This window comes from Malus domestica, chromosome 17 (genome assembly GCF_042453785.1).
Source record: "Malus domestica chromosome 17, GDT2T_hap1".
In the NCBI taxonomy this organism is placed as follows: domain Eukaryota; kingdom Viridiplantae; phylum Streptophyta; class Magnoliopsida; order Rosales; family Rosaceae; genus Malus; species Malus domestica.
This window is the reverse complement of record NC_091677.1, coordinates 14,538,052-14,563,948: the sequence shown is the minus strand read 5'-3', so window position 1 is coordinate 14,563,948 and position 25,897 is coordinate 14,538,052. Positions and strand designations below refer to the sequence as shown.

Genomic DNA, 25,897 nt, shown 5'->3' with positions numbered 1-25,897 from the left:
GTTATTGTACCAAAACATGGATACATTCTCAAATCAACGAAAAAGAATGTACCCATATAAGTTTAAACATGGATTAAAAAATTTGAAAGGATTTTATATTAAAAAAGGGTACATTTTACATATAACAAATTGATATATTTGAGAATGGGTACATTTAAGATTAAAAAAATTGAAAAATTATATGAATAGGTACATTTAAGATTAAAAAATTGAGAATCTTTTTATACATAAAAAAAAAAAAACTAATAGGTACAAACTTAATTTAATTTAATTTTTTATTATTTTGGAAATGTTTGAATTGAAAATTAATTAGAAGTTTAATAGAGGTGTGAGTATTAAACCCTAAATTAATTACTAATTTTTATATTAAAAAAATTATATAATAAACATGTAAATTCATTATCACATTAATGCTAGGGACTTGAATCAAAATTTGAGAACTAATAAGGTGTTAGTCAATGAACAGTAAAAACTAGGGACTGGATACTAATTTTTTCATTAAAAAATGAAGGCAAAATTGGAAAAGAAAAATGGAACAAAAAGTTGACAAGCCCTCTTCTCATAATAGAATAGAAGAATAGATTTATCCACGTAAAAGCAAACATAGCAAAATACAATAGATATGTATATATATATATATATGATCAATCTACTTAATTGCATTGTACCAACATTGAAGTTCTTGTTTTACTTTTGGTGCAAAGGGAGAAGATATCCTGGAGGACATTTGTCTACTATTGAGATCGAACGGTCCAAATTAAAGAGTCGTTGAGATCGAACGGACCGTGGGAAGCCATGTGGCTTCCCAACGGTAACTTTTCTGTCTGAAAAGTCGACTGACTTTTCTAAAAACTGGTCGGGCGACGCGCCTGACAGTAAAAAAAAAATAAAAATGTTAGACGCCAGGGCTGGCATCACACCCACTCAGAGGCTTGGGCTGTCAGCTCGTCACAGGCCCGAAGCTCAGGCCTCATCTCCGCTTGGACTCCTTCAAGGCTGGAGCAAGTTCACAGGGCATCGGGCCCTTTCCTCTCCCCTGTCCCCCAAGCAATGTCCATGGGTGGACTTGCTCTAATAACATTTTGTATCAGATAAAAATATCGATCGATCCACCCATTCTGTTGTTTTAAATAATAATTTATTGACAGCTAATTGATCAGGGTACAACAAAATCAAGGGGCAGAGCTGCCTGCATTGAAAAAAGATAGTCTCACGACTAAAAAAGGCCAACATGTTTCTTTCTGGATTCTCTTTGTGAGGATTTCAGGGATTCATAAATTTTATTCGTTCATCGTATATTGTGATCATTTTTTTTCAGGTACTGTTTGTGTTCAATATTAAATAAAAAAAATTTAAAAAAATTATGATTACACGATATATAATGAACGAACACGATTCACGAATATCTTAAATCCTCACAAAGAGAATCCAAAGAGGATCCGGACTCTATAAAAAAGGCAGTTGATTGTCATTCCAAATAAATTAATTAATAATATGCATGAGTTGATCGATTCTATCTGGGTTGGTATAGAATAAAAAAGGTATAAATTCGATTCTCCCATATTAGTTATTGATCTTATTCTTGTGATTTTATCTGGATCGGGGAAAACAAATATAACATTAATAAAGGTGGATTAAATCATCAAGGTGATCAAGTCAAGAATAAATCTCATTTGCATGCACTACTTTAATGTATAAAAGATTCTTAGTGAAACGACAAGGGTTTAAAAATTAAAGATGTAACTACAAGATGATCAATCTCTCTCGTTCATTTCATTTCATTTCAAGTGATATGGTTTAGTTGCAGTCTATCTATAGAAGAAATCCTCACAAAGACTCTTTTGACGATGCTTAGGTGAGCAATATATATATATAGAGTTAATTTCTCTCATCATAAGAAAATGTGCATATGAGATGTTCTTATTAGAAATTATGTATCAAATAATATACATTTTCAGGTTAATTAGGTACATTAAGTAGGAGCACTACCAATTATCCAAGTTCTCAACTAGCCAGCTGGTACTTCTCGAGATTTGAACCACTCCCGTTGATTGAAAATAAGAAGTGATCACAACACAGTCTAAATTATATCGATATTTTTTTAGGAGAAATTAGGTTTTCATCATTCATTTTGTTACTTCATTAATTAAAATTTTATTTCTTTTCAATTTTTGATCAAGGTCCTTGTGTATTAATAATATCATTAATTATTTCAATAATAAAATATATTTTATTTCTAAATATATTCATTTAATGTTAAAAATGTTACAATTAGTATATTTATATTTATGACTAAATTTTTTATCATATATTTTTAGTTTTAGTTTGTACCGATTTTTAATTTGTAATTCTTTTTTAACTTGTACCAATTTTCTTTTCAATTTTAATTTGTACCCATATATTAATTTCTTTTTGTACCCATATTTTTTTAAAGTTTATTTGTATTTGTACCCATATATTTTTTTGTGTTTGTACCTTTTATTTTGCTAAATGTACCCATGCTAATTATATGTACCCATTCATGAAAAACTTTTTAATCTTCAAATGTACTTATAGTTAAATATACCAATTTGTTATATGTAAAATCTACCCTTGTTTTTTTATATAAAATCTATTCAATTTTTTTTCTAATCCATTTTTAAACTTATATGGGTACATTCTTTTTATTTTATTTTAAAATATATCCATGTCAAGTTTAATTGAAGAAATTTACTAATGTTATTAAGCCTAATATCTTTTTTTTTTTTTTTTGATTTTGAAGAATGTACCCATGTTTTGATACAATAAATTTTTTGGTTAATTTTGATGAATGTACCCATGTTTATATACACACACACACACACACAATAGTATATTTATTTTTTAATATTTTTAATCCCACAAATTATGGTTTTTTTTTATATTTAAAATCTCATTTATATAAACAACTAAAATTTCTAATTTTTAATTTAAAAAAATATAGTAACGTACATAGAAATAAATTATCACATTAATTTAAGGGACCTCGATCAAAAATTAAAAGCCAACAAGGTTTCAATCAAAGAATATTCATAACTAAAGACCGCATCCAAAGTCTTTTTTTTTTTTTTTTTGGATAAAACCTCACTACATGTATATCCTCAACTTGCCATTTCCAGTGCTCATCTGTGGGGTCCCAAAGGCCAATACATAGAGGCAAAGGCGCATATATATGTATATATATACACCTACCAACATAATCACAATCATGGTCTAAAATATCTGTAATATCCTGATATTTCCATCGAAATTTCCATGTTTTTGGACTATCGATATTTTCGATATCATCGATATTTTAGACCTTACTAAGTCACTCATGTATCTTACCATGCAATGTATAAAGTGTAAAATATTGTACTAATTCATTATATATAAATGATTATCGTGTGTTTAAACTTCTTTCATTAATTACTACATATTTTCTACACTCACAATGTTTACCAGCTCACTATATAATCAACTTAAATCAGTTATATCTATCATGCAATGCATTTTCTTCCAATTTTTTGTGATAAACTAATAGATAATTGACTAAATAAACATCCTGCAAAGTTTCAATAAAAATTTCCAAGTTTTTCTTACAATTTCTGTGATTTTTATTCAATTTTTATCGATATCGATAATATCCCGATATTTCCATCGAAACTTCCGTGTTTTTAGACTACCGATATTTCCGATATCATCGATATTTTATACCTTAATCACAACCACAAAGTAACAGAAAAGCAGTACAAACAAACTCTTCACTACAGCATCAACCAATTTAAAAATGTTTCATATTTAATTTCAAAATCAATGTGCCAACCCTAGTTATTTATATAAACTCCTAGCTAGAAATAGGCTTTCCTTTTCTTTTTGTTGATACTTTTTTCCCTCTGCCAACAAATAGAGTTAAACCAAGTAACATTGCAAAGGCATAATGATAGAAATTTTCCAATGTTCGATCGGGGAGAATAATTTTAATTTACTTTGGTCTTATATACCTACGTTATAATATATATTTTTGATCCAACTATGTATTTACACTAACGAATGAAGAAATAAATTGGTTTTTAACTTAGCATTCATGAGATTCGAATATAAGACCTTTTATTTACAAGTAAAAATGCATATCCCTAAACCGTTGTCTTAAAGGACTATTATATAATAAAATGAGATTGCTTATTCATTGTATTTCCAAAACAAGCTATTTTTTTTTTTAAACTTCTGTAGTGGAGTTGCATACTTCATGAATTGGTGGGGGTGACAGGGAAAGTGAATTTTTTTATTAAGGGTACTTTTATTTCACAATTATCACGTTTCTCATGTTGCACCAAACAAAAACTTCCCTCGTTTTATGGTAGGGCCAAACAAGCAAAGGGTGTCAATAATGCATTTCAACTCCAAAACTCAAACCCCAATTCTAACTTTAACTATTGCTTTAAACCCTACAAGGGAATGCAGACGCGGTAAAAGATAGATCAGAGAGCAACCAAAAGTGCAGCACGTGGCACAATCCCATTAACAAAAGCAAAGCAGTTTACATGTGTCTGTATATTTTTTTATTTTTATATAAATATAGATGAGATTTCTCTTCGATCCTCTTTATGGGAATCTTAAGAATCTTTATATTATGACCGTTCATTATATATCATACGTTCAATTTTCGTTATGTATTATTTGTGTTTAATTTTAAATAAATAAATTCAAAATGATTTATGACTGCATGATGTACGATAAACGGTTAGGATGAGAGGATCCTTACGATGGGATCCATCTCCTATAAATATTATATATCTTCTGTGTGGACGGAAGACTTGTATAAGTTGTATGGTGCTTTTAAATATCTAATATCTCAACCTTGTAAACTTCACATCCCTCTTCAGTTTTCTTCTTCACAGCCCTCTTCAGTTTTCGTCTTCTTCTCTCTAACCCCCCCACAAACGATGGTTTCCAAGTTCAAGAGGCCCTGCAACTTGATCGAGCCAGCTGCCCATAAGCTGGGCATCAGTGATAAAACCAGCCATGGGAGCTCAGTGGCTGTTGGATTGGGAATCCTTGTACAGAATTCACAAAGAAATAAGACAAATATCATTGAGAAATCTGCATTAAGACTGAGCCAATCCACAACCTGCAGCTCCCTCGAGCAATTCTCTTGCTTTCTTAAAACATGTCACTTATGCAACAAGGGATTAAGCCTTGATAGAGAGGTCTACATGTACAGGTAAAAATTAATTTACAGAATATTTAATTCAACCCAAAGGCTAGAAGAAAATAGGGCGTCTAGAAATCGTTTCTCTCTATGATTATATTCTTCTAAGAATAAAGGGAAAAACTCTCCATCTTAAGCTGGTAACTTCATATTTCATTCTGAAATGTTTTTAGCTGAGTGATGCATATATACTTTGTCGTATAAAATATTTCTACCACCAGAATTTTAATTTTTAGGAGTTTATATTATGATTCTGATATATATTGATTAGTTACTGAGATCGTTTACAATTTTGAATGCAGAGGTGATCTAGGTTTTTGCAGCATAGAGTGCAGGAACAGACAGATTGTTATTGATGACATGAAGGAATTAGAGGCTTCTACCAAGCAAATGATAACATCCTATAGGCGTGGCCTATATCGTTGCAGCCTTACTAAGAGTAGTAATGCTAACACTAGTAGGCGTGGCTCTCGCAACACTAATGTTTTTGAAGATGTACATCTGCAACAGGAGAAAACCAGACATCAAAGAAAGATATTTGTACTTTAGACATATGCATATATATATATATATAGTTTAATTTCTCTTTTGATCTTTTTCATTCTCTTGTTAATTGACACTGCAAAAAAGCAAAGCAGGAGAAAAATTAATGGAATGAGTGGTAATTGGATTGTTATCATCTTAACTTTGTTATAGAACAAGATAGAGGTTAATTTTTTAACCCAAAAAAGGAGGAAGATAAAGATGAATTATTATAAATTTTGAGGGCAGTTTCTTGATTTGGATCCCTTTCTATTTGCAGATAAATGTCACTTCACTTTCTTGCATTATCGCTTTCTTTCCTTTGTCTGTTATGATAAATGGACAACTCTTATTGCAGGCAGCAGCAATAATACAACAATACCTGTGGCGCCCTATGATATTTACATACCAGAATTTTTTCAATTAGCCCGAAAATAAAAATATTTGATATCAACGTTTTGGTATCTATCGGCAGCTTTGTCCAGCACTAACCAAACCTATTTAATAGATTACTTGAAGTTGAAGAAGATAATGTTCTGTTTTCTTTGAATATCTGTATGTGTGGTTAGATTTTGGGGGTGAGCAATTGTCCCTTTAGGGTGCGTTTGTTGCACCAGACTATCTCGGAGTGGATTAACTTCAGGGACTAAGCTGGACTGGCTTAGACTAGACTAAGCTAGACTGACTTAGTGAAGCGTTTGGTGCAATGTCGGACTAAAAAATAGAATAATTAAAAAAAAAAGATAAAACAACTGGTGATATATAAAAAAATATCCATGTTATTTGCTTCAACTTTAATTTCAACCAACATCAAAGTTTCAACCAAAATTTTTCAGTTCCCAAATTCTACCAACTTCAATTTCAACTAAAATTTCCAGTTCCCAAATTCTACCAAAATTTTAATCAATTTCAACCAACTTCAATTTCAACTAACCTACAATTGATAGTATTAAAAGCACACCACAAAGTAGCACACAAATATCCTATTAATTTTCCTTATTAACACTAGGATTTGCCAATTGTAGCATATGAAAATAAGGGTCTTTCCCGCAGAAGATTGTTTTATCTAACTACTTAAAATGTCACAAAAACTAGTTGCTGTCCCAACTGACCAGCCACCAAAAAATAATTATTAGACTGACTTACACGGGTCTAAAGTCTATGAAATTTTATATGCAAATACTAGACACACAGTACGACAGTCTCACAAATATTTGGGATTTTTGGAGTTGATTTGCTATTTAAATTAAATCGTACAAAAACAGTACAGAAACAGATTTTGAGTAGATCACAAGTTTGAGAAAAACGAGTTAGGGGAATTGTTATCCACCACCAAATAATCATGCAAACATGTTATGTTTCATTCAAACTCCTTTTATTTCCGGATGAAGATGCTCAAGTTGGTTCAATGTTAGAACACAACCGATTACTCTTTCTTACGTAGTATGTTAAGAGAATGACGTTTTCAACTTAACGTAGTCCTTAGCATGCAATCTAGAATGGCGTGTTCATAGATTTAACAAGTAGAAATCATTAAGAACGAAAAGAGTTTGAGTCATCACAAGGCATGGTAAGTACTGGCATTGTCTTACTTATCCTAGAAATTGGTTCACATGTTAATCGCAATTAACAAGTACTACTCTAGAACATATGTAGGTCCTCATTCAATAAGGGCAGTCATACATATATTCATAGCATTTGAATCCTAAATATGCTTACTAAGTATGCATCCATAGAAAACATATAAAGAATTCATCACTGACATAAGTAGTAAACCAATTTTCATCCATTCATAAAAGCAATTCAAGGAAATGTCATAACAAACTTGCAATCATATTCGGGGCTTCAAAACAGCCCCTAACTACTTAAAATTTAGTTACACATAATTCTCAAATTAAACCAAAAGTAAAACATGGGTTGAGAAGATGAAACCAAGAAAAATAGAGTGAAGCCTCTTCTTCTTTCCTTCCTTGCTCTCTTCCGTGCCTCTTGCTCTCTTCTGTTTTTCTGCTCGTCCCTCTACCCTCTGTTGCGCGTCAGTCTCTCCATTCCCCTTTATTTTCTGTTTTTTCTTTCTCCGCACAGTCCCATTTATTTTCTGTTGCTCAGTGTCTCCCCCACTGCTTTTGCGCACTCCACTCCACTTCCTTTCTTTTCTTTTATTTTCTTTTCAGTTTTTTTTTAATTTCTTTTCTCCATTTTGCTTGAAATTGATCATAAAACAAAATTAACTGCACATTAACACAAGGTAAGGTAAAATGCCACAATTTTAACACAAAAACATCACAAAGACTTTAGAAATGGATGATATAAATGCATGAAATATATGAGTGATCAACAATCAAATTCTAAATTGCATATTGCCCAGAGGAAGAATTGGCAAATTAACTCATAATCTACCCAAAAAATTCATGTTCTCTATTAAAAACCAAAGATTTATAGCCTCAATTTCTCAAAAGCCACGCTTTGGCAATATATTTCCCACAAAGGGTAAGCAAATCAGGCTCTGCGTCATTGAGGCCTCCATCTGCGAATCAAACCTCTAGCAGCAAGCTTCCATTTTCAATTGCAGATCTCAGTCAACCAAATTCGTTCTTGTTCCTTCGACCCCACCATTGTCTCCTCCTCCAAACCTCTCTTATCCGATGACCCACCCCTATCCCTCATCAAATCGACGTGAATGGCCATGCCGCCGGCGGTGGAGAGCTCAGACTCAGCCTTGTGCTTATCGTCGTCGTTCTCATCTTTTATGTAGCTCAGACTAAACCCAAAGAAGCGCGGAGCCGACAATTTGTACATCTTGTCAACGATCGTCGTCGTCGGTGGGGTGGTCCAGAGAGGTTGGTCGAGCAAACATGGACAAAGATGGGAGGAGGATGGTTGGATGAGGACGCGATGAGGAAGGGACGCGAATGGTCTTAGTAGTCCCCTGCTGATTGGGGGGTCTCGCTAAGCCCTTCTAATGAAGGACTTAGTCGGAGCATGTCTGGTCTAATCCCATTAAACCTAATCCTTGTGCAAACCAAACATGAGACTACACTAGCAATTAGTTTAGTCTAGTCCAGTCACTCTTAATCCAGTCAAACAAACACACCCTTACAGTACTATTTTATGTATTTGTATATGTCGTGTCTGTATGCTAGTCCTTATGTATGTGTGGTTGAATTTTGGGTGTGACCAATTGTCCCTTTACAGTACTTTCTTTGAATATCCGCCTGTGTAAGTTTATCTTACATTGTCGGTCCCAAGCCCTGATAAAGGAGGAATGGGAGGGCGTTAGGTAGTCGACAACCGGTACTTTTATCTTACGTCGAATCCTTATGATGTGTAAATTAATGTTGCAGAAACCACCATTCATGCTCAGTTGGCATAATTGACGTCGTGTCTGTATGCTAGTCCTTATTAAAACCTACCTAGGATCGATATACGATGTGGGTTTGGACTTTCTTTTATGTAGTAATCGCCCATTGAACAAAAAAAAATGGTTTTCTTTGTAGTCTTTCTTAACTACATGTCTATATTCAATTTATCGTTGCAGCAAATTTCTACCCATGATTGTGAAAATTAAAAGAATATGTTAAGCTTTGTGATCTCAAAGACGTATGTGTTGATCAGAATGAAGAACCCACACAAAAGTTCCTTTTTATTTTTGGTAATCGAGGAACCAACGAGAGTTGCAAGATCCTAGAAATTAAGAACATGATAAATATTGGACTACAGGCTTTAATTAAGCACTGAACGATTAATCGATAATACATACGCTCATAATGCTAATAGAATTAATTAATATCTGTAATAAGGGTTGCTAAAAAAATGCAGGGCTGCCATGAAAATAGTGAATTTTTTTATGAAGGCAAAGGTGATCAAATCTGTGTGAGGTACTTATAGGCCTCAAACGATGAAAACTTCAACTATTTTTTTTCCTTAAAAAGGAAGACAACAGGTGGCAAGTCATGATTATCCACATTTTTCTAGTCCGGAGAGGGTACGAAAACTTCAACTTCACCACGCTTGGATTTCTGCATTAGTATAATCAGTTATATATATGTTAGGTAAAAATACAGTATTCAATCAACGTTGATGACATGTTCCAGTGGTTGCTTAAAAGATATTCAACTAAAGAACGTCACGACCTCTAGTATTAAGTCCTCATGTTCAACGTTGGTTTTGAAACTGAGATGTTGGTTAAGAGGAAAGTGATTATTTGAGAGAATTGCAGTCAACGCTCGTGGACTTGGCCAAATTTGGGGTGAACTACATGATTATGTATTTTGTTGTTTGTTGTTTTTTGCATCAATTTTACCTGAATTTTGCTTTGCAATCTTTAGGCTAGGAATTTTGTATGTTGACACTTTGAAACTCCTACATACTGCGGTACCCGAATTCTTGCATTTAATTCCCACTTGTACAATACAACTGAAAAGCGCCGTTGACTAGATTTTAACGATACACTGAACCCTATCTCTTGTATGATTTTGTGCATCAATGAACACCAAAACTCAAAACTCTTCACAAAAACAAAAATGTAACCCTTACCATGTCTTCTTTATCTACGTTTTGTGGCTCATCTAATTAGTGCATTGTGATTTGAAGTTGAAGTTTAATGTTGCCTAACGACCGGGGAAAAGCCCTAATATAACAAAAACCTGTCCGTCTCAAGGTGCATAATCTCCATCATTTTTCTCAATTATTTCCAGACTTACAGAAGCATAAACGATTGACTTCATCTTTTCAAAACAGAATGACATACTTGAAAGCAATAGTTTCTTCTTCCTTTGATATATTTGTAGGTGCCTGTAGAAATAGTGCGGTACCACCCGATGCTAGCTCGAATCCAGGATGGCTCAGGGAGACTAGCTTTACTGCTATAGGCCGGTGAATTGACTCCTAGGGTTTCATTTTGCATTGACTTGTCTCCTTTTGCCACTTACAAATAAAATGACTGTCCCTTGACCATCTAGACCATTAATCTTTGTACATGTAACATATCTGAAGACATGACAACTAACCTTTTAGGGGAGGTATATCATATAACAAGGGAATATGAGATATTTAGCTTTGGTGGGTACTTTAATTACTCTCTTTTAGAGTTTGACTTTTATGTAATTTTCCTCTCTAGTGAATTGAAAATCTTGATCTTACGCAAAAAAAAAAAAAAAAAAAAAAAAAAAATTTCTCATTAATTTCCCTTACCGTGTAAGTTGGATTGAAAATCGTGATTTAACTCCAAAAAAAAAAAAAATTCTAGTCAATTCTGAACATTTTTAAGTGATATTAAATGAAGATTCAAATGTATCTAAAGATTTTGCAAGTGGTGTTTAGCATCTTCTTTTTCAACTTTTTCAGGTTCAAACCATCATCATCCCTCCTTTAATATAGGAGTGTATTGTAGATGGAGTTGAAGTTTGGTTGATTCTTAAATCTAAGTGTATTTAATATAAATATTTAAAGAGGTTATCCTATATTGAATTAAGACTATTTTTTTACTTCTTAAAAATATGAGAATATTGTAGTATTCGATTATGACATTTTGTGTTTGACGAAAAAAAAAAATTACGACATTTTGTGAGTTTACAAAAATCCATGGTGTATTCAAAAAGTCATGAATTTTGATGAACTTTAAGGTTTTTTTGTTTTTGTTTTTTTTTGTTTTTAGTAAATTTTTGTCATAACAAATCTAACATCTTCTTTGTTTTGTCATTCTTTGATACTCTACCTACCACTATAATGTACTAACTATCATTATTACCACTTCTACCATCATGTCGTTGCTACCACCTTACCTTAATGTAACCATCTCCTCTACCTTATCACCACCACCACCATTGTCACCATTGCTCTGCCACCGATATTCATAAGCATCATCCCCACTCCTACTATGATCACCACCAACACCACCATTACTATGACTGCCACCTCTACCACCATCCTCGCCACCTCATAACCAAGCCCCCATCTCTCTTCCACCACCACACCCCCACATTCACGACCCCTACTATTATCACCGCCACAACACAACAGGAAAATTAAATTAATCGAATTCAAAAAAAAAATATAGTAAAGAAATCCTGGGCTTTTCAAAAAACGTTGCTGTTCGTTGTTACCTTTTACCTCCCCAAATTCCGAATCTTTGTGGGCAATAACACAAAAAGTCCAAGAAATCTCAATGGGACAGAAAATTTACTGTTCAATTTCTTCGAATGTTACTTTGGGTTTAATGTTACACTAAACGCAATGGGTTCAATCAAAGGTTACTTTATCAAGTTCGTCATAAGGACTTTTAATTGGTTTCGATGTTTTTTGTTGCGTTTGACCATTTTGTGGTTTTGAAATTTGAATGCATATTTCTGACACACCAACCATATTTAACAAATGCGAATATTAATTACTTTTAAATTTTTAATAAAATTTTTGGTGACTGAGAATTTTGATTTTATTTTTGGTCAATTAGATTACGATAGATGGAAAGAGATAAATAAATTAATTCCTGATAGAAATTGGTTTTTTTAATACGAATTTCTTTTTGGGGATTTGGATTTTACGAGCCTAGGGTTCTCTTTTCATACTTTACTCGTCTATTTTGTGCTTTTTTGTGATTGTAGAAGCTAAAGGACTCACTTGGGCAGTCGGTTCTTCAAAATTCCTCATCTGGGTTGTTCGAGTTCTTCAATTTCCTCATCTGGGTCAGTGAGTTTTTGTTATTTTTCCATTGTTCTTCGCCAGGTTCGTTGATTTCCCCACGTTTTCTCATTTCGGTATCGGCTAATTTTTCCAATTTCAACTGTTTTTGGGTTGAAATCGAGGGCTTGTTCCCCAATTTGCTTCAATCAGTAGGCAAAAGTTGGTTAATGTTCTCATTTATTTTGTTTTGGGTCCTGGATCTTGTTATGCTGGCTTTCTGGGGGATTTTTGGTCCTGATAGTTCTTTGTGAGGAGGGATTTTGATCCCTCTTAGTAGATTTGCTTATCCTTCCTTGAATGCTAGCCAGAAGGTGAAATTTGATCAGGTTGGTGTGATTGGAATCCAAGTTGATGCCTGGCTTCAGTGTTATAGTCTAGGCGGGCGATTTCAATGGTTTTCGGGTTTTAAATCTTCTTTGAGGAGCTTGAGCTTCTTTGCTTTGCCAACTGTGTGGAAGCCTGCGGAAATAATGTTTCATTCTCAGGGAGCTTCAAAGCACCCTTGTAGTCTGCTTGTGGTCACTTGCGGGAACCTTTCTGAAGAGAAATGTAACAAGGACACCGCAGATGATAAGCTCAGATACCCGTTTCCGGAGTTAGTTTCCTCTGGGCGTTTGGAGGTGAAAATCTTTCTTACCATTATCTTCTGAATATTTAATATCGAATGTGTTGCGCATACTTTTATTACTAGTATCTTCTTGTTCTTAACTTATTTGGTGAATTCCTGGTTTTGGTAAAGTTTCTAAGTTTGCCCTATGTGCGACTCTTTAAAATGCAGGTTCAAACTCTGACCAAGCCAACCAAAGAGGAGTTTCGTAAAATGCTTGAATCATATAAGCCGAATCTTGTATACTTGCAAGGGGAACAGCTTGGTAATAGTGAAATTGGCTCTCTTGTCTGGGAGGATGTTGATTTGTCAACTGCTGAAGCTATATCTGAGATCTTTGGTGCCACATTGCCTACAACTGTAAGTATTATATTTCTTGAACTTGCAAAATGGCATGTTTTGGGATTTTGTGTGCATGATTTATGCTAATGTTCCTACTTGCATTGGAGAATTAAGGAAAATAGATTTCATTATATGTGGTCGGTGAATTGCTTTCTTATCATTTTGTAATTATGGCAGCATGTGATTATTTGACTTGGTGTGAGTCATTTAACAAGAGGCATTGAAAAATCAAGAAGTAGGTAATCAGGAAGTTCGTTATGAGGTGTGGTGATTTGTGCATTGCATGATTTCTTGTGGCCTGCCTCTCTGTTTGGAGCTCATTCCCATCTATGATTGATGTTTCTTTTCTTTGTTCATTCTGGTTTGTTCTTTGTAATATGCTTGAAGTTTATTTGACATGGGATGGGACTCAACTTCATATAATAATTATTTGCAGGTTTATTTGGAGGTTCCGTATGGTGCAACATTGGCAGCAGCCGTTCACTCTAAGGTAATCTTAGTAAGGCTTAATAAGTATGCTTTCAGGAGTCCACTACCAAGGGATCAGCGAGAAATGGCTAGTTAGGGTGTTGCACTTTTGTTTCAGAACTGGAAGCCTACCCGTTATTTTTGTAACATGGTTTTGTTGAAAATTGTGGCTGAGTATGTATCTTTCATCTGCAGGGGATTCCTTATGTGATATATTGGAGAAGTGAATTTTCTTCTTATGCTGCTTGCCACTTTCGACATGCTTTACATTCAGTGGTACAAAGGTACTTCTCTTTCTATTCATTTATCTGAGCACATGCATAAAGGGTGTCCAGTAGCATCTTGGATTGGTTACAGGGAAGGAGATGACATTTTGGTGTGCACATGTATGTATTTGTAGTATTCTTGATTACTGTTTGGTTAGCGTCTCTAGAGACACCTAATGCCATTGAATTGGATTTAAGCATTGTCTGTGCAATATGCATTAACATAGTTAGTTAAGACATCTTTTTTATGCTATTATGTTCCATACAAGCACCAAATAGGCTTGACAATTGCAGTTTTGTTGATTGCAGTTCATCAACTCATACATGGGATGCCTTCCAACTTGCATATGCTTCCTTTAGGATTTACTGTGTACAAAACAACCATCTCGTTCCTGCTAACATATATAAATCTAGTGCGGAGCTGGGGCCATGTCTTCTTGGTGACCGTGTAAAAATCAACGTTGATCTTCCTGAGGCAGATATGGAAGAAGATGAAGAAGGTTCCTTGGGTACTCTCCCTGCTATAAAGATACATGATGATGATGTGATCTTGAGGTTTCTTGTTTGTGGCGAGCCATCCACATTGGTAAGCTTGTATATACTTGTGTTTACTAGCGTTTAAATACTTATCTTCAATTAAGAACACATGCACACGGATGCCAGCAGAAATGAATACACTACCATATTTTCCATAGATTTATGGGATGACTTCTTCTCAGGATGCAAGCTTATTAGAACCTTTGGAGGATGGTCTCAATGCCCTCTTAAACATCGAAGTAAGTGTGATTTTGGCTAGTCAATTTGTGTTTCATTTTCCTATATCTCTAATTAAGGGAAGTATTCTTTTTGCCCTTCCAGAAGGTTCTTCGGATTCCCGATTAAACTTATTGAAAAAAGTGATAATTAGCACTGCCTTACATAACTTGCTTAATTTTATATCTATCCGAAAATTAAATAAAAACTAACATGCTACTCTTAGTATCATCATGGTGCAAGTTCTTATTTTTCTTCATTTTGTTGTCTATGCTGCTTCAGATGCGTGGGAGCAAGCTTCATGGAAAATTTAGGTATGTTGTATTCTTTGAATAGTTTATGTATATGATGGATGCTCTTTTATTGTTGCTGGATAGGGTATTTGCAAATTGCGTAGTAGTTAAAATTTGCATCATCACATTGGTTTGAATGGTAGCTGTTCATGTGGAGAAAGGATGCTGTTGATTTTGTTACATGTGTTGGCGTTTCCATTTTGTAATTTTCTCTCATAAAATCAGGTGTTGAATGTGCATTTTTGGTATATGAAACAGCTTCAACGCTCCATTAAAGTTTCAAACTGCCTGTTACTTTTTTATTTTTTTCCTCAACGTGGACATATTGAGCAGTTATGCCCCAGAGTCAATAAAATTAATTAATGAATGCTTTTTACGTGATTAGTGCTCCTCCGCCGCCTCTTCAGGCTGGGACATTTTCTCGTGGTGTTGTGACCATGCGATGTGATGTATCAACTTGTAGTTCAGCACACATATCACTTCTTGTTTCGGGCAGTGCTCAAACTTGCTTTGATGATCAGGTAATCCTAAAGGACTTGTGTGGAAAAATTTTGGTATTGGGAGCTGTTCAACTTTTACACCTCGTTACCTGTTTACTTTCAGCTCTTGGAGAATCATATAAAGCATGAAATTATTGAAGAGAGTCAACTTGTACGTGTATTGCCCAAAGATGAGGAAACCAAAGCACCTCTATCTGAACCACGAAAGTCTGCTTCAGTTGCATGTGGGGCTACAGTATTTGAAGTTAGCATGAAGGTTCCTGCATGGGCTTCACAGGTTTTTACTTGCGTCCTCCTCTATCTTGGTCTTAGCTAGCATGATATTGAAGAACTGTGAGGACACCGAAAATTTATGCCCCCTTTCGTTAATTTTGATTCTGCTGGTCACCGCTTACCTGCCCAATCTTTAGTTAGTAGTAATCAAATTCTCCTCTCTTAGTTGAGGGGATTTCAAGAAATTAGGGTAGACTAACTTGTTATAGGATCCATCTAATTCTCATGCCCAAGAACAAGCCTCGTTAAAATGGATTCTAATTTTATTGCTACAACATCAGTGTTTGTTCTACAATCAGGTTATCTCAGGAGCATCCTTTTTGGAAAATTAAATTTACCTTGTTGGCTTGGAATCTTCAGTGTTAATTTTTTTAGGTTGAACAAAAATGGATCAATTTTTTCCCAATATTTTATGTAACTAATATTTTGTTGTGGCTACAAATTCAGGTTTTGAGGCAGCTCGCACCTGATGTCTCCTATCACAGTTTAGTTGCACTGGGCATTGCCAGCATTCAGGGATTACCTGTGGCATCTTTTGAAAAAGATGATGCTGAGCGCCTTCTTTTCTTCAGTTCCAGTACGGGGAAAGATGATAGATCAAACGGCTTGGTTCTCAGCAGCCTTCCTACTTGGTTGAGACCACCTCCTCCTAGTAGGAAGAGATCTCAACCATGCCAAGACACAAGACCGGGTTCTCTTGACGGCCAAGTGCTTCCATGTTTAGCTGCTTCTAAAATAGATGAAGACAATAAAGTGGCTGGAGCAATGAATGGGGTTAACACAGCTTTAATTCCAACCAGGCAAAGATTGAAAATAGCTGCAATGAGGCCCATTCCTCATGTTCGTCGTCCTAAAATGACACCCTTTTCTGGAATTTCTGAGGGAGATGGACATGATGGTGGCCAAGTGAAGGTTCATATGCCTCCTCCTCCACCCACAAAGCTCAGTATTGTGGGATTAACTCCTACAACACAACGAAAATCGTACTCAAGCTCTTCTCAGGCTAAGCAGATTATTTCCTTGAATCCTTTGCCTTTAAAGAAACATGGTTGCGGTAGAAGTCCAATACATTCTTGCTTAGAGGTGAGCTATGTTTTGCTGAAAGTGTTAAATCAATTTGTGTGTGTTGACCAAGTTTGTATATTATACACACACATGCACAACTATAGTATACTATAATATATGTCCACCTTGGAACCAAAGTACTAATGCACGACTACCATGCATTCTCCATGCGCTGGAGATACTTTTTTTCACATGGAGGTTGTAACTATGTGATAAGAAAATGATATACATGCTGGTCATATAATAATAGCTGTCAAGAAAGTAAGTAGGGTAGTAAATGGGGAAGTCAAAATAGGGAAATAGGTAGCGGGAATTTTCTTCTCTGTTTTTTTATTTATTTTTTTTCCAAATTGTATCGAAGGATGCAGTTTTCCTTGAAAAATAAGAATTAGCAAAGGTACAAGGGGGATGTTGTAGAATAAAGGTAAAGTGCGGACATGAGAGAAGTTCCAATATTATAATAGTAATAGATAATGAATATTTGTTAATGTTACTCCCACTATACACTTAACCTTTGGGATTTTACTTTCTTGTTTTGCTTTCACTTCTATTTACTTTTTAGTTCTCCCTGGAGCAGGAGGAGTTTTTGAAGGATGTAATGCAGTTTCTAATTCTCCGGGGACATAATCGGCTCATTCCTCAAGGTGGACTCACTGAGTTTCCAGATGCCATTCTCAATGGAAAGCGTCTTGACCTCTACAACTTGTATAAAGAGGTGAACTCATTAAATTCCTTTGCCAGGATTTTCACTTGCTGAAGTTGCGACTAGAATAATTAACCACTGGATTTTGTGAAATTTGTTATTGAAAAGTTGAGGTGTTTGTCAGGTGGTCACCAGAGGAGGCTTTCATGTTGGCAATGGCATCAATTGGAAAGGACAGATCTTCTCAAAAATGAGCAATTACACGATGACCAATAGAATGACTGTATGTTTATAATCTCCCTTTGGTTTTGTTTTCCAATTTTGAAATATTTTATGCTGCAACATCTGCAAAGAGGTAAGGGAGAATGAAAGGGTAGGACCAAAATTGTGAGACGGTTTATGCTTATGAGAGAATAGTAGTCGCACCTAAGAATATTTGGGATGGCTTCCGCATATATATATTCTAAACCCTAAATAGTATATGATTATGAAAGGATGAATAGGGACTTAATCACTCATTCTTTATGTGTAAGATTCAGTAGATTGGAAGACTTCAATTGATACAGGCGAGTATGATTCTTGTTTTCACAGGGTGTTGGAAATACACTTAAACGACACTACGAAACTTACCTTCTAGAATACGAATTGGCTCATGATGATGTAGATGGGGAGTGCTGCTTATTGTGTCACAGGTTCATATTTACCCCGTCTTATTTCTTCTCCATTGGTGAAAAATGATTGTATTAGCTAAATGTTTGGTTGCGTGAAATTGGATATTGTTCTACAGTAGCGCAGCAGGGGATTGGGTAAACTGTGGAATATGCGGCGAGTGGGCCCACTTTGGCTGTGACAGAAGGCAGGGTCTTGGTGCTTTTAAGGTATCATATTGCAAAATCCATGAGCACCTTGTGGCAGCGGAAACAAATCCTTCGGCTTGTGTATGTTAAATTTTTGTTTCGACTTTGCAGGATTATGCAAAAACAGATGGACTGGAGTACATATGTCCACATTGCAGCATCAGCAACTTCAAGAAGAAACCACAGAAAATAGCAAATGGATTTTCGCAAGGCTCAACAGTATCACGGCCACTGTAATTCAATTTTGCTCCTACAAAATCATAATTAATATTACTTTCCTTTTGGCTCTCTGATTTGGAGGTTGCTTCCCTCCTCAATCCGGCGCGAGAAATTGTTGATTTGTACGGTTGATTAGGTCTTAAATCACGTCAATGGAAAACTAGGAGACGAATGATGGGGGGAGGACAAAGTTAGAAAACAGCAAGTGTAGTAGAGCATACTAGTTGGCGTAGGCATTTTGTTGCGGGTGGGAAATTTATGTTCTCTTTCTATCTCCTCTTACCCTATGATTTCAGTCTCTGTTTATGTTTTCCCTTTGGGAGGGGGGAGGGGGGAGGGGGGAGGGGGGGGGGGGGGGTTGGGTTGGTGGAGGTTGATAGTTAAGAAATCCCATGATTGAGAAGGGTCGATGTAATATAATGCCGCTATCTTTGTGAACGTATATGACTTTATGTAGCGTTTAATGAAAGATTATGAATATACTGACCTATCCACACTGTCTGTCTTTCTAATCCGCAGTTCGACTATTTTTTTCTTTTACATATGAACCGTTAGATCTGCATTGTGTGGCAATGGATGGGTATAGGCGGGTTTGCACTCCTATACCCGTCCGTGCCACCATTTCTTATGGCGTAGTGATTCACTCATATTCTCCCTCTACACACACCTCCATTTTCCCATTCTGCTCCTCCCCCTTCTGTTTTTGGGCAAACTTATTGGGATGGAACACAAACAATTATTGATGCAATGTTCTATGATTTTATCAACTCAGTGACAATTATTAATGCAATAACCTATTTATTAAAATTGTTTCTCAAAAAAAAAGAAGGCATAATTGCTTTTCACACACATTTCTACATATGAGAAGCACAAAAATACAAAAAATAAACGGTAAGAGGTAATATAATAGAGAAATGCTGGGGAGAGACTCAAAAGTAAATTTTTTTTTATGGACTTTCTACCACCTAATATTTTTGGTACAATGTTTTATAATGTTGTCACAAGAATTAACGTGAAACTATGAGGTGGTAGATAGTCCATCAAGAGCCTTAGCATTTTTTAGTATAATAACCTCATGAAGCAAAGTGCCAATCGTTTGGGAAATTGAGGAAAAATTAACAGCCAAACTCCTTAAAATTTGTACTGCGTCTCTCCAAATAGTCGGAACTTGATGAGACTGTCCAAATCCTTTTACAAGTTAAACATCATCGCCAAGCTCTGATAATACTACTCTTCTGTTGGTTGATAAGTTCTACTTTTTAGCTATCCATGACGAGCAAGAAGTATTTCCCTTCTCAGATGAGAAATATGCACAAGAGTTGCAGCTTCAAGAGGCTCTAATGTCCTCTGCAATTGCTTCATTAATGCCCCCAAAATACTACTCGGTCACTGAGAATCGAAGAAGAAGATGTTGAAACCCGAATGAAAAAGTAAAAGGGAAGGAAAAAGAAACTGGACAATCCTCTGAGGGTTTTTGAGGGATCTGCATGGACGTCAAACAGACCGGAGAAATGTTCAGAAGCACTGGCTGCCGTCACATTTTGCATTGATTGCATTGGGAGATATGTTGGGACAAAAATTAGAAAACCTTTCAATCGTGAAGTATCCTGATTTGAAGTGCAAAGGTGAGTTGGAGCCAGAGTCATATCATGCAAGTCAATTATTCCTGAGAAGGTGTTTATAGGTTGGAAAGTGCACTTTGTGAGTTGATGATTCTGGAGTCTCAGAAATTTTACTGCCATTTTAAGGACTGCTCCTCAAGGATGAGGATGGAAAGGTTCTTGCTACAGAGAACGCGGTCAAAGACAGATGGAGAGGTTATTTTCATAATCTTTTCAATGAAGGACATGAAAGGAGTACTTCTTTAGGGGAGTTGAGTAACTCAGAAGAGTGTAGAAACTACTCCTTTTATCGTCGAATCAGGAAGGAAGAAGTGGTTGTAGCTTTGAAGAAGATGAAGCATAGAAAAGCAGTGGGCCCAGACGATATACCGATCGAAGTGTGGAAAATTTTGGGAGAGACAGGTATAGCATGGCTCACTGACCTTTTTAATAGGATTTTGAAAACGAAGAAGATGCCAAATGAGTGGCGAAAGAGCACTTTGGTGCCTATCTACAAGAATAAGGGCAACGTACAAAATTGCATGAACTATAGGGGTATTAAGTTAATGAGTCATACAATGAAGCTCTGGGAGAGAGTCATTGAGCATAGATTGAGGCAAGAGACACGGGTTTCGGACAACCAATTCGGGTTCATGCCAGGGCGCTCAACCATGGAGGTAATCTATCTCTTACGAACATTGATGGAAAGATATAGAGATGGGAAAAATGATTTACACATGGTCTTTATAGATTTGGAAAAAGCATATGATAGGGTCCCAAAAGACATTCTTTGGAGGATTTTAGAGAAGAAAGGAGTACGAGTAACATATATCCAAGCTATAAAGGATATGTATGAAGGAGCAAAGACTGCCGTAAGAACTCATGAAGGACAAACCGAAAGCTTCCCCATAACTGTAGGATTACATCAAGGCTCATCGTTAAGTCCTTACCTTTTTGCGTTGGTAATGGATGAGTTAACATGACATATTCAAGATGATATTCCTTGGTGTATGCTTTTCGCAAACGATATAGTGTTGATAGATGAAACTCAGGAAGGGGTAAATGCGAAGCTTAACCTTTGGAGAGAAGTGTTGGAATCTAAAGGTCTTCGCCTAAGCCAATCAAAGACAGAATATATGGAATGCAAGTTCAGTGCAAATGAAGGCCAAAATGAGTTAGGTGTGAGGATCAGAGATCAGGAAATACCAAAGAGAGACCGTTTTCGCTACCTAGGATCTATCTTGCAAAAGAACGGAGAATTAGATGGAGATCTCAACCATAGAATACAAGCTGGATGGATGAAGTGGAAGAGTGTATCCGGCGTGTTGTGTGACCGCCGTATGCCACCGAAGCTCAATGGAAAATTTTATAGGACGGCAATAAGGCCGGCGATGCTGTATGGCATAGAATGTTGGACCGTGAAGCATCAACACGTACACAAAATGGGTGTAGCGGAGATGAGGATGCTTCGTTGGATGTGTGGGCACACGAGAAAGGATAAGATTAGGAATGAGGATATCCGAGGTAAAGTAGGAGTAGCTGAAATTGAAGGAAAACTGAGAGAAAATCGGTTACGGTGATTTGGACATGTGCAAAGAAGGCATACTGACGCTCCAGTTAGAAGATGCGACTACGGGACAGAGGTTCATGGCTGAAGGGGTAGAGGAAGACCTAGGAAAACTTTGGAAGAGACTCTAAGAAAAGACTTAGAGTACTTGGATCTAACGGAGGACATGACACATGACTGAGCACAATGACGTTCTAAGATTCATACAGTTGACCCTACTCAGTGACTTGGATTTTTCAAATCTCCAACCGAGAAGTTTTCCTCACTCGGGAAATTAAGGGAACACTACCTCAACCTACATGCTCCACTCACAAAGCCTCAACATACAAGCTTCAACAAAAGAAAAATTCAAAGAACTTAGTGAAGAAGGCTTTGGTGTATTTAACACTATACGTTGAAATGAGGCAAATCTTATTTATTGATATCTCCGATAAGTTAAAAATATGTACATATACATGAGTCAAATAAACAAACAAGAGAGAGCCTTCACAAAGGTTGCTTAGGAGAAGTCTCAACAGTCGGTAGAGTTCCAGAAAGAGAAGGTACCGGAGGGGGATCATTCAGAACCTCAGTACTGGATAGAACCCTAAAAAGATGAGGCATTGGAGGTTGATCATTTGGAGCTTCATTACGCGGTACAGCCCCAGAAGACGAAGGCAATAAATGCCTTTGGAACAAACCCACAAACCTCTGATGATCAAGTAAAATCTGACCATCAGATTCCTTCATCTGGTCAAGCTTCATTTTCATGTTTGTAGCATAGTCATGTGCGAGCCGGTGCAACTATTTATTCTCATGCTTGAGCCCTCTAATATTCTGTTTGAGACTCATCACCTCAGTCGCCAATTGGCGGGTTCGAGCAAATAGGCGTTAGGCCATATTAGACACAGAACCTGCACACTGAACACTGAGAGCCAGAGAATCCTTAACAGCCAACTCATCAGACCGTTTGGAAAGTAGTCTGTTATCTTTTGGAGTGAGAAGGTTCCTGGCCACCACCGCAATGGTCATATCATTCTTCATCACGGAATCCCCAACAGTAAGATGACCAGTAGGGGATAAGAAGGATGGGCGCCATATGTTGTCTGGAGAAGGCGTGGCTGCCTCTTCAACAAGGTTCAAGTCAAAATGACGGTCGGAGGGGCCATACATTTTCAAAGGTGTTGAAGAGAGAAGAGGTCGGACAAATCAAGATCTTAGAAGTGCAAGAAGGGAGCTTCTACTGGTGGATATTCAAGTGTGCCTTGGAACTTAATGCCAGCCTCTATAAAAATCTGCACTCGACGAAGCTTCAGAAATCGAAGAGGCGCCTGCTTAGAAATCGAAGAGGTGTTTGCTTTCTCAAAAGCTGGGCTCCACAGAGGCCACAAGGGCCGATCTCAGAAATCGAAGAGGCGTTTGTTTTCTCAAAAGCTGGGCTGCTCAAAGACCACGACGGCCGATCTAAAAAATCAAAGATGCGTTTGCTTTCTCAAAAGCTGGGTTGCTCAAAGACCACGACGGCCGATCTCAGAAATCGAAGAGGCGTTTGCTTTCTCAAAAGTTGGGCTGCTCAGAGACCACGAGGGCCGATCTCAGAAATCGAAGAGGCATATGCATTTTCAGCCTTGTCAGCACCTGTCACATGCACACTCAGCTTTGCGGAAATTATGGGCATTCTGTTGAAAATTTCTGGTGAAGTAGAAAGCACGTGAATCTTACTGTTCAATCATCCACTTTCCACATGCAACATTAGCTCATGGGTACCACATATAACTTTGCCAAAGATCTCTGACAAAGTTTAGACACGTGAAGCTTGCAGCTTCCACTACATCGCTATGACCAAGAAGGGTAAAAGAATAGCAAAGAAACAGTACTAACAAAGTTTTAGACACATAAATTTTGAAGGTCTAGCTACCATATTATTACCCACAAGGGTAAAGGAACAACACCATTGCTGGATAATTGGAAAATTCCTGTGTGTCAACCTCTGTGCTCCATGGCAAGGTAGACTAGCAAACATGCCCAACCTTTACTCACATTCGAGAAAACACTCCCAACAAGATTGTTTGCTCTAAAATCGAAGAGGCACTGCTCTCCGAATCTCGAGAGCCAGACTCCCAACATGATTACTTTCTCAAAAATCGAAGAGACACCGCTCTCCGAATCTCAAGAGCCAGACTCCCAGCAGGATTGCTTTCTTAAAAATCGAAGAGGCACTGTTCTCCGAATCTCGAGAGCCAGATCCCCGACATGATTGCTTGTTCGAAAACCGAAGAGGCACCACTTTCTCAACTTTAAGAGCCAGATCTTATTGGATAAAGCTTGTCTGTAATTTTCACACGCAACATCAGCTTTCCAGATACCACATACCACTTTTTCAAAGTGCTCTGACAGAGTTAAAACACGTGAAGCTGGCAGCTCCCACTACCGTGCTATGACTTAGCAAGGTAAAAGAATAACATTACTACTTGTTGTTAGGGAGACTCCTATATATGTCGACCTCCATCCTCAACGGACAGGCAGACCTGCAAAAATGCTCAACCCTTCCTCATATCTGAGAGGGCACTCCCAACAAAGCCTATCGAAATACTCAGCTTTCTTTCCCTCCGATAATACCTCTGCAAACAAGCTACACCAGAGCAAGAATATCTTATATCATCAGGGTTAAAAGCAAGAGTATCCCATATCATGCTTTTTCCCAATCTTTTCCTTTGGCATTGTTCTTACCTGCAAGACAAGGAGAAAGAGAGCAATCAGTCAGCACTTGGAATCAAGCTTCCAGTCAGGAACTGACTGCCTGGAACCCCTTACCTGATTACTTACGTGACATTGCTCTCGAGTACTCATCTTTAACATCTTATGCTTCCAGAGAAGATATTACATCTGCCTGAGGAACAGATAGGGCAAGTGAGAATGATACAAGGAAGCATGTGGAGACAAGCGTAACAGAACACGTGCCGATACATCCACTACTTTGTCAACAACAAAAGTATCTCATATCAGCAGGGTCGAACGTACTCTAGATTTGATGGACTTGTTTTGACCCTCAAATTCTTCAGTCGGCCTTATACTCTGGAGGAAACCAGAAAATCCTCCAGCCCAGTTCAAGAATAAGCCTGTGGAAAATTACTTCTTCAAAAGCAAAAGTATCTCATATGATCTATTCTCATTGTTCTTCTTTTTATCCTTCATGCTGCCTGCAAGATAGAGAGAATGAGAACAATCAGCCAGAACTCGAAATCAAACTTCTGATCTGGGACTGATTGCTTGGAGCTTTGATTGCTTACCTGGTCTGTCACCTCTTTCAGCAAATCCCCTAGCTCGGCGACTTGGGGGACTTCTACTACATGGTTTGTATCGCGCTTGACCAAGCCTGAAACTACAAGTAAGCTTTAAGTGAAATTGATACATTACCTTGTGCATCTCCACCAGTTAAAGATACCACCCCTGGATGGAGGAAGAGTACTTCCAGAGAAGATGCCGCATCTACCTATGAGACATATAAGGCAAGTGAAGACGATACCACACTTCGGTACTTAGAAGTTTCGTGATTACGAGATCATTCTCCCACAATATTCCCTAATGTTATCTGTACTAAATCATTCACTTGTACTCACTAAATGAGAGCTTGAACCTATGTACTTGTGTAAACCCTTCACAATTAATGAAAACTCCTCTATTCCATGGACGTAGCCAATCTGGGTGAACCACGTACATCTTGTGTTTGCCTTCCTGTCCCTATCCATTTACGTACTTATCCATACCAATGACCGGAGCAATCTAGAGAAGATCCCAAACTTAATACTTTCTGTTGTACCAAAGTCTTCATTGATTTTGTGCATAAAAAATCCTTAAGTCCTTACTTTTATGCATTGGTAATGGATGAGTTAACATGACATATTCAAGATAATATTCCTTGGTGTATGCTTTTCGCAAACGATATAGTGTTGATAGATGAAACTCAGGAAGGGGTAAATGCGAAGCTTAACCTTTGGAGAGCAGTGTTGGAATCTAAAGGTCTTCGCCTAAGTCGATCAAAGACAAAATAT

The 25,897-nt window shown here is 36.8% G+C and overlaps 1 protein-coding gene and 1 long non-coding RNA gene across 3 annotated transcripts; both read left to right on the top strand.

Annotated features, from left to right (window-relative positions):
- Positions 1–4,551: 4,551 nt before the first annotated feature.
- Positions 4,552–5,888, top strand: LOC103454047 (uncharacterized). The gene is made up of 2 exons (XR_011578144.1): positions 4,552–5,221; positions 5,512–5,888. It is a non-coding gene; the product is annotated as an uncharacterized lncRNA (long non-coding RNA).
- Positions 5,889–11,551: 5,663 nt separating this feature from the next.
- Positions 11,552–19,194, top strand: LOC103403134 (AT-rich interactive domain-containing protein 4-like). Of its 2 annotated transcripts, none has more exons than XM_008341958.4 (15): positions 11,552–13,032; positions 13,191–13,379; positions 13,798–13,851; positions 14,025–14,113; positions 14,405–14,681; positions 14,815–14,871; positions 15,131–15,162; positions 15,527–15,662; positions 15,745–15,918; positions 16,362–16,997; positions 17,557–17,694; positions 17,807–17,905; positions 18,214–18,314; positions 18,410–18,500; positions 18,591–19,194. In XM_008341958.4, exons 1-15 carry the CDS (start codon positions 12,883–12,885, stop codon positions 18,714–18,716), a joined length of 2,349 nt encoding a protein of 782 aa, XP_008340180.1. In that variant the 5' UTR covers positions 11,552–12,882; the 3' UTR covers positions 18,717–19,194. The 2 variants fall into 2 exon arrangements, with proteins under 2 accessions (XP_008340180.1, XP_008340179.1); XM_008341957.4 differs by having other exon boundaries at positions 14,791–14,871.
- The last annotated feature ends 6,703 nt before the right edge of the window (positions 19,195–25,897 follow it).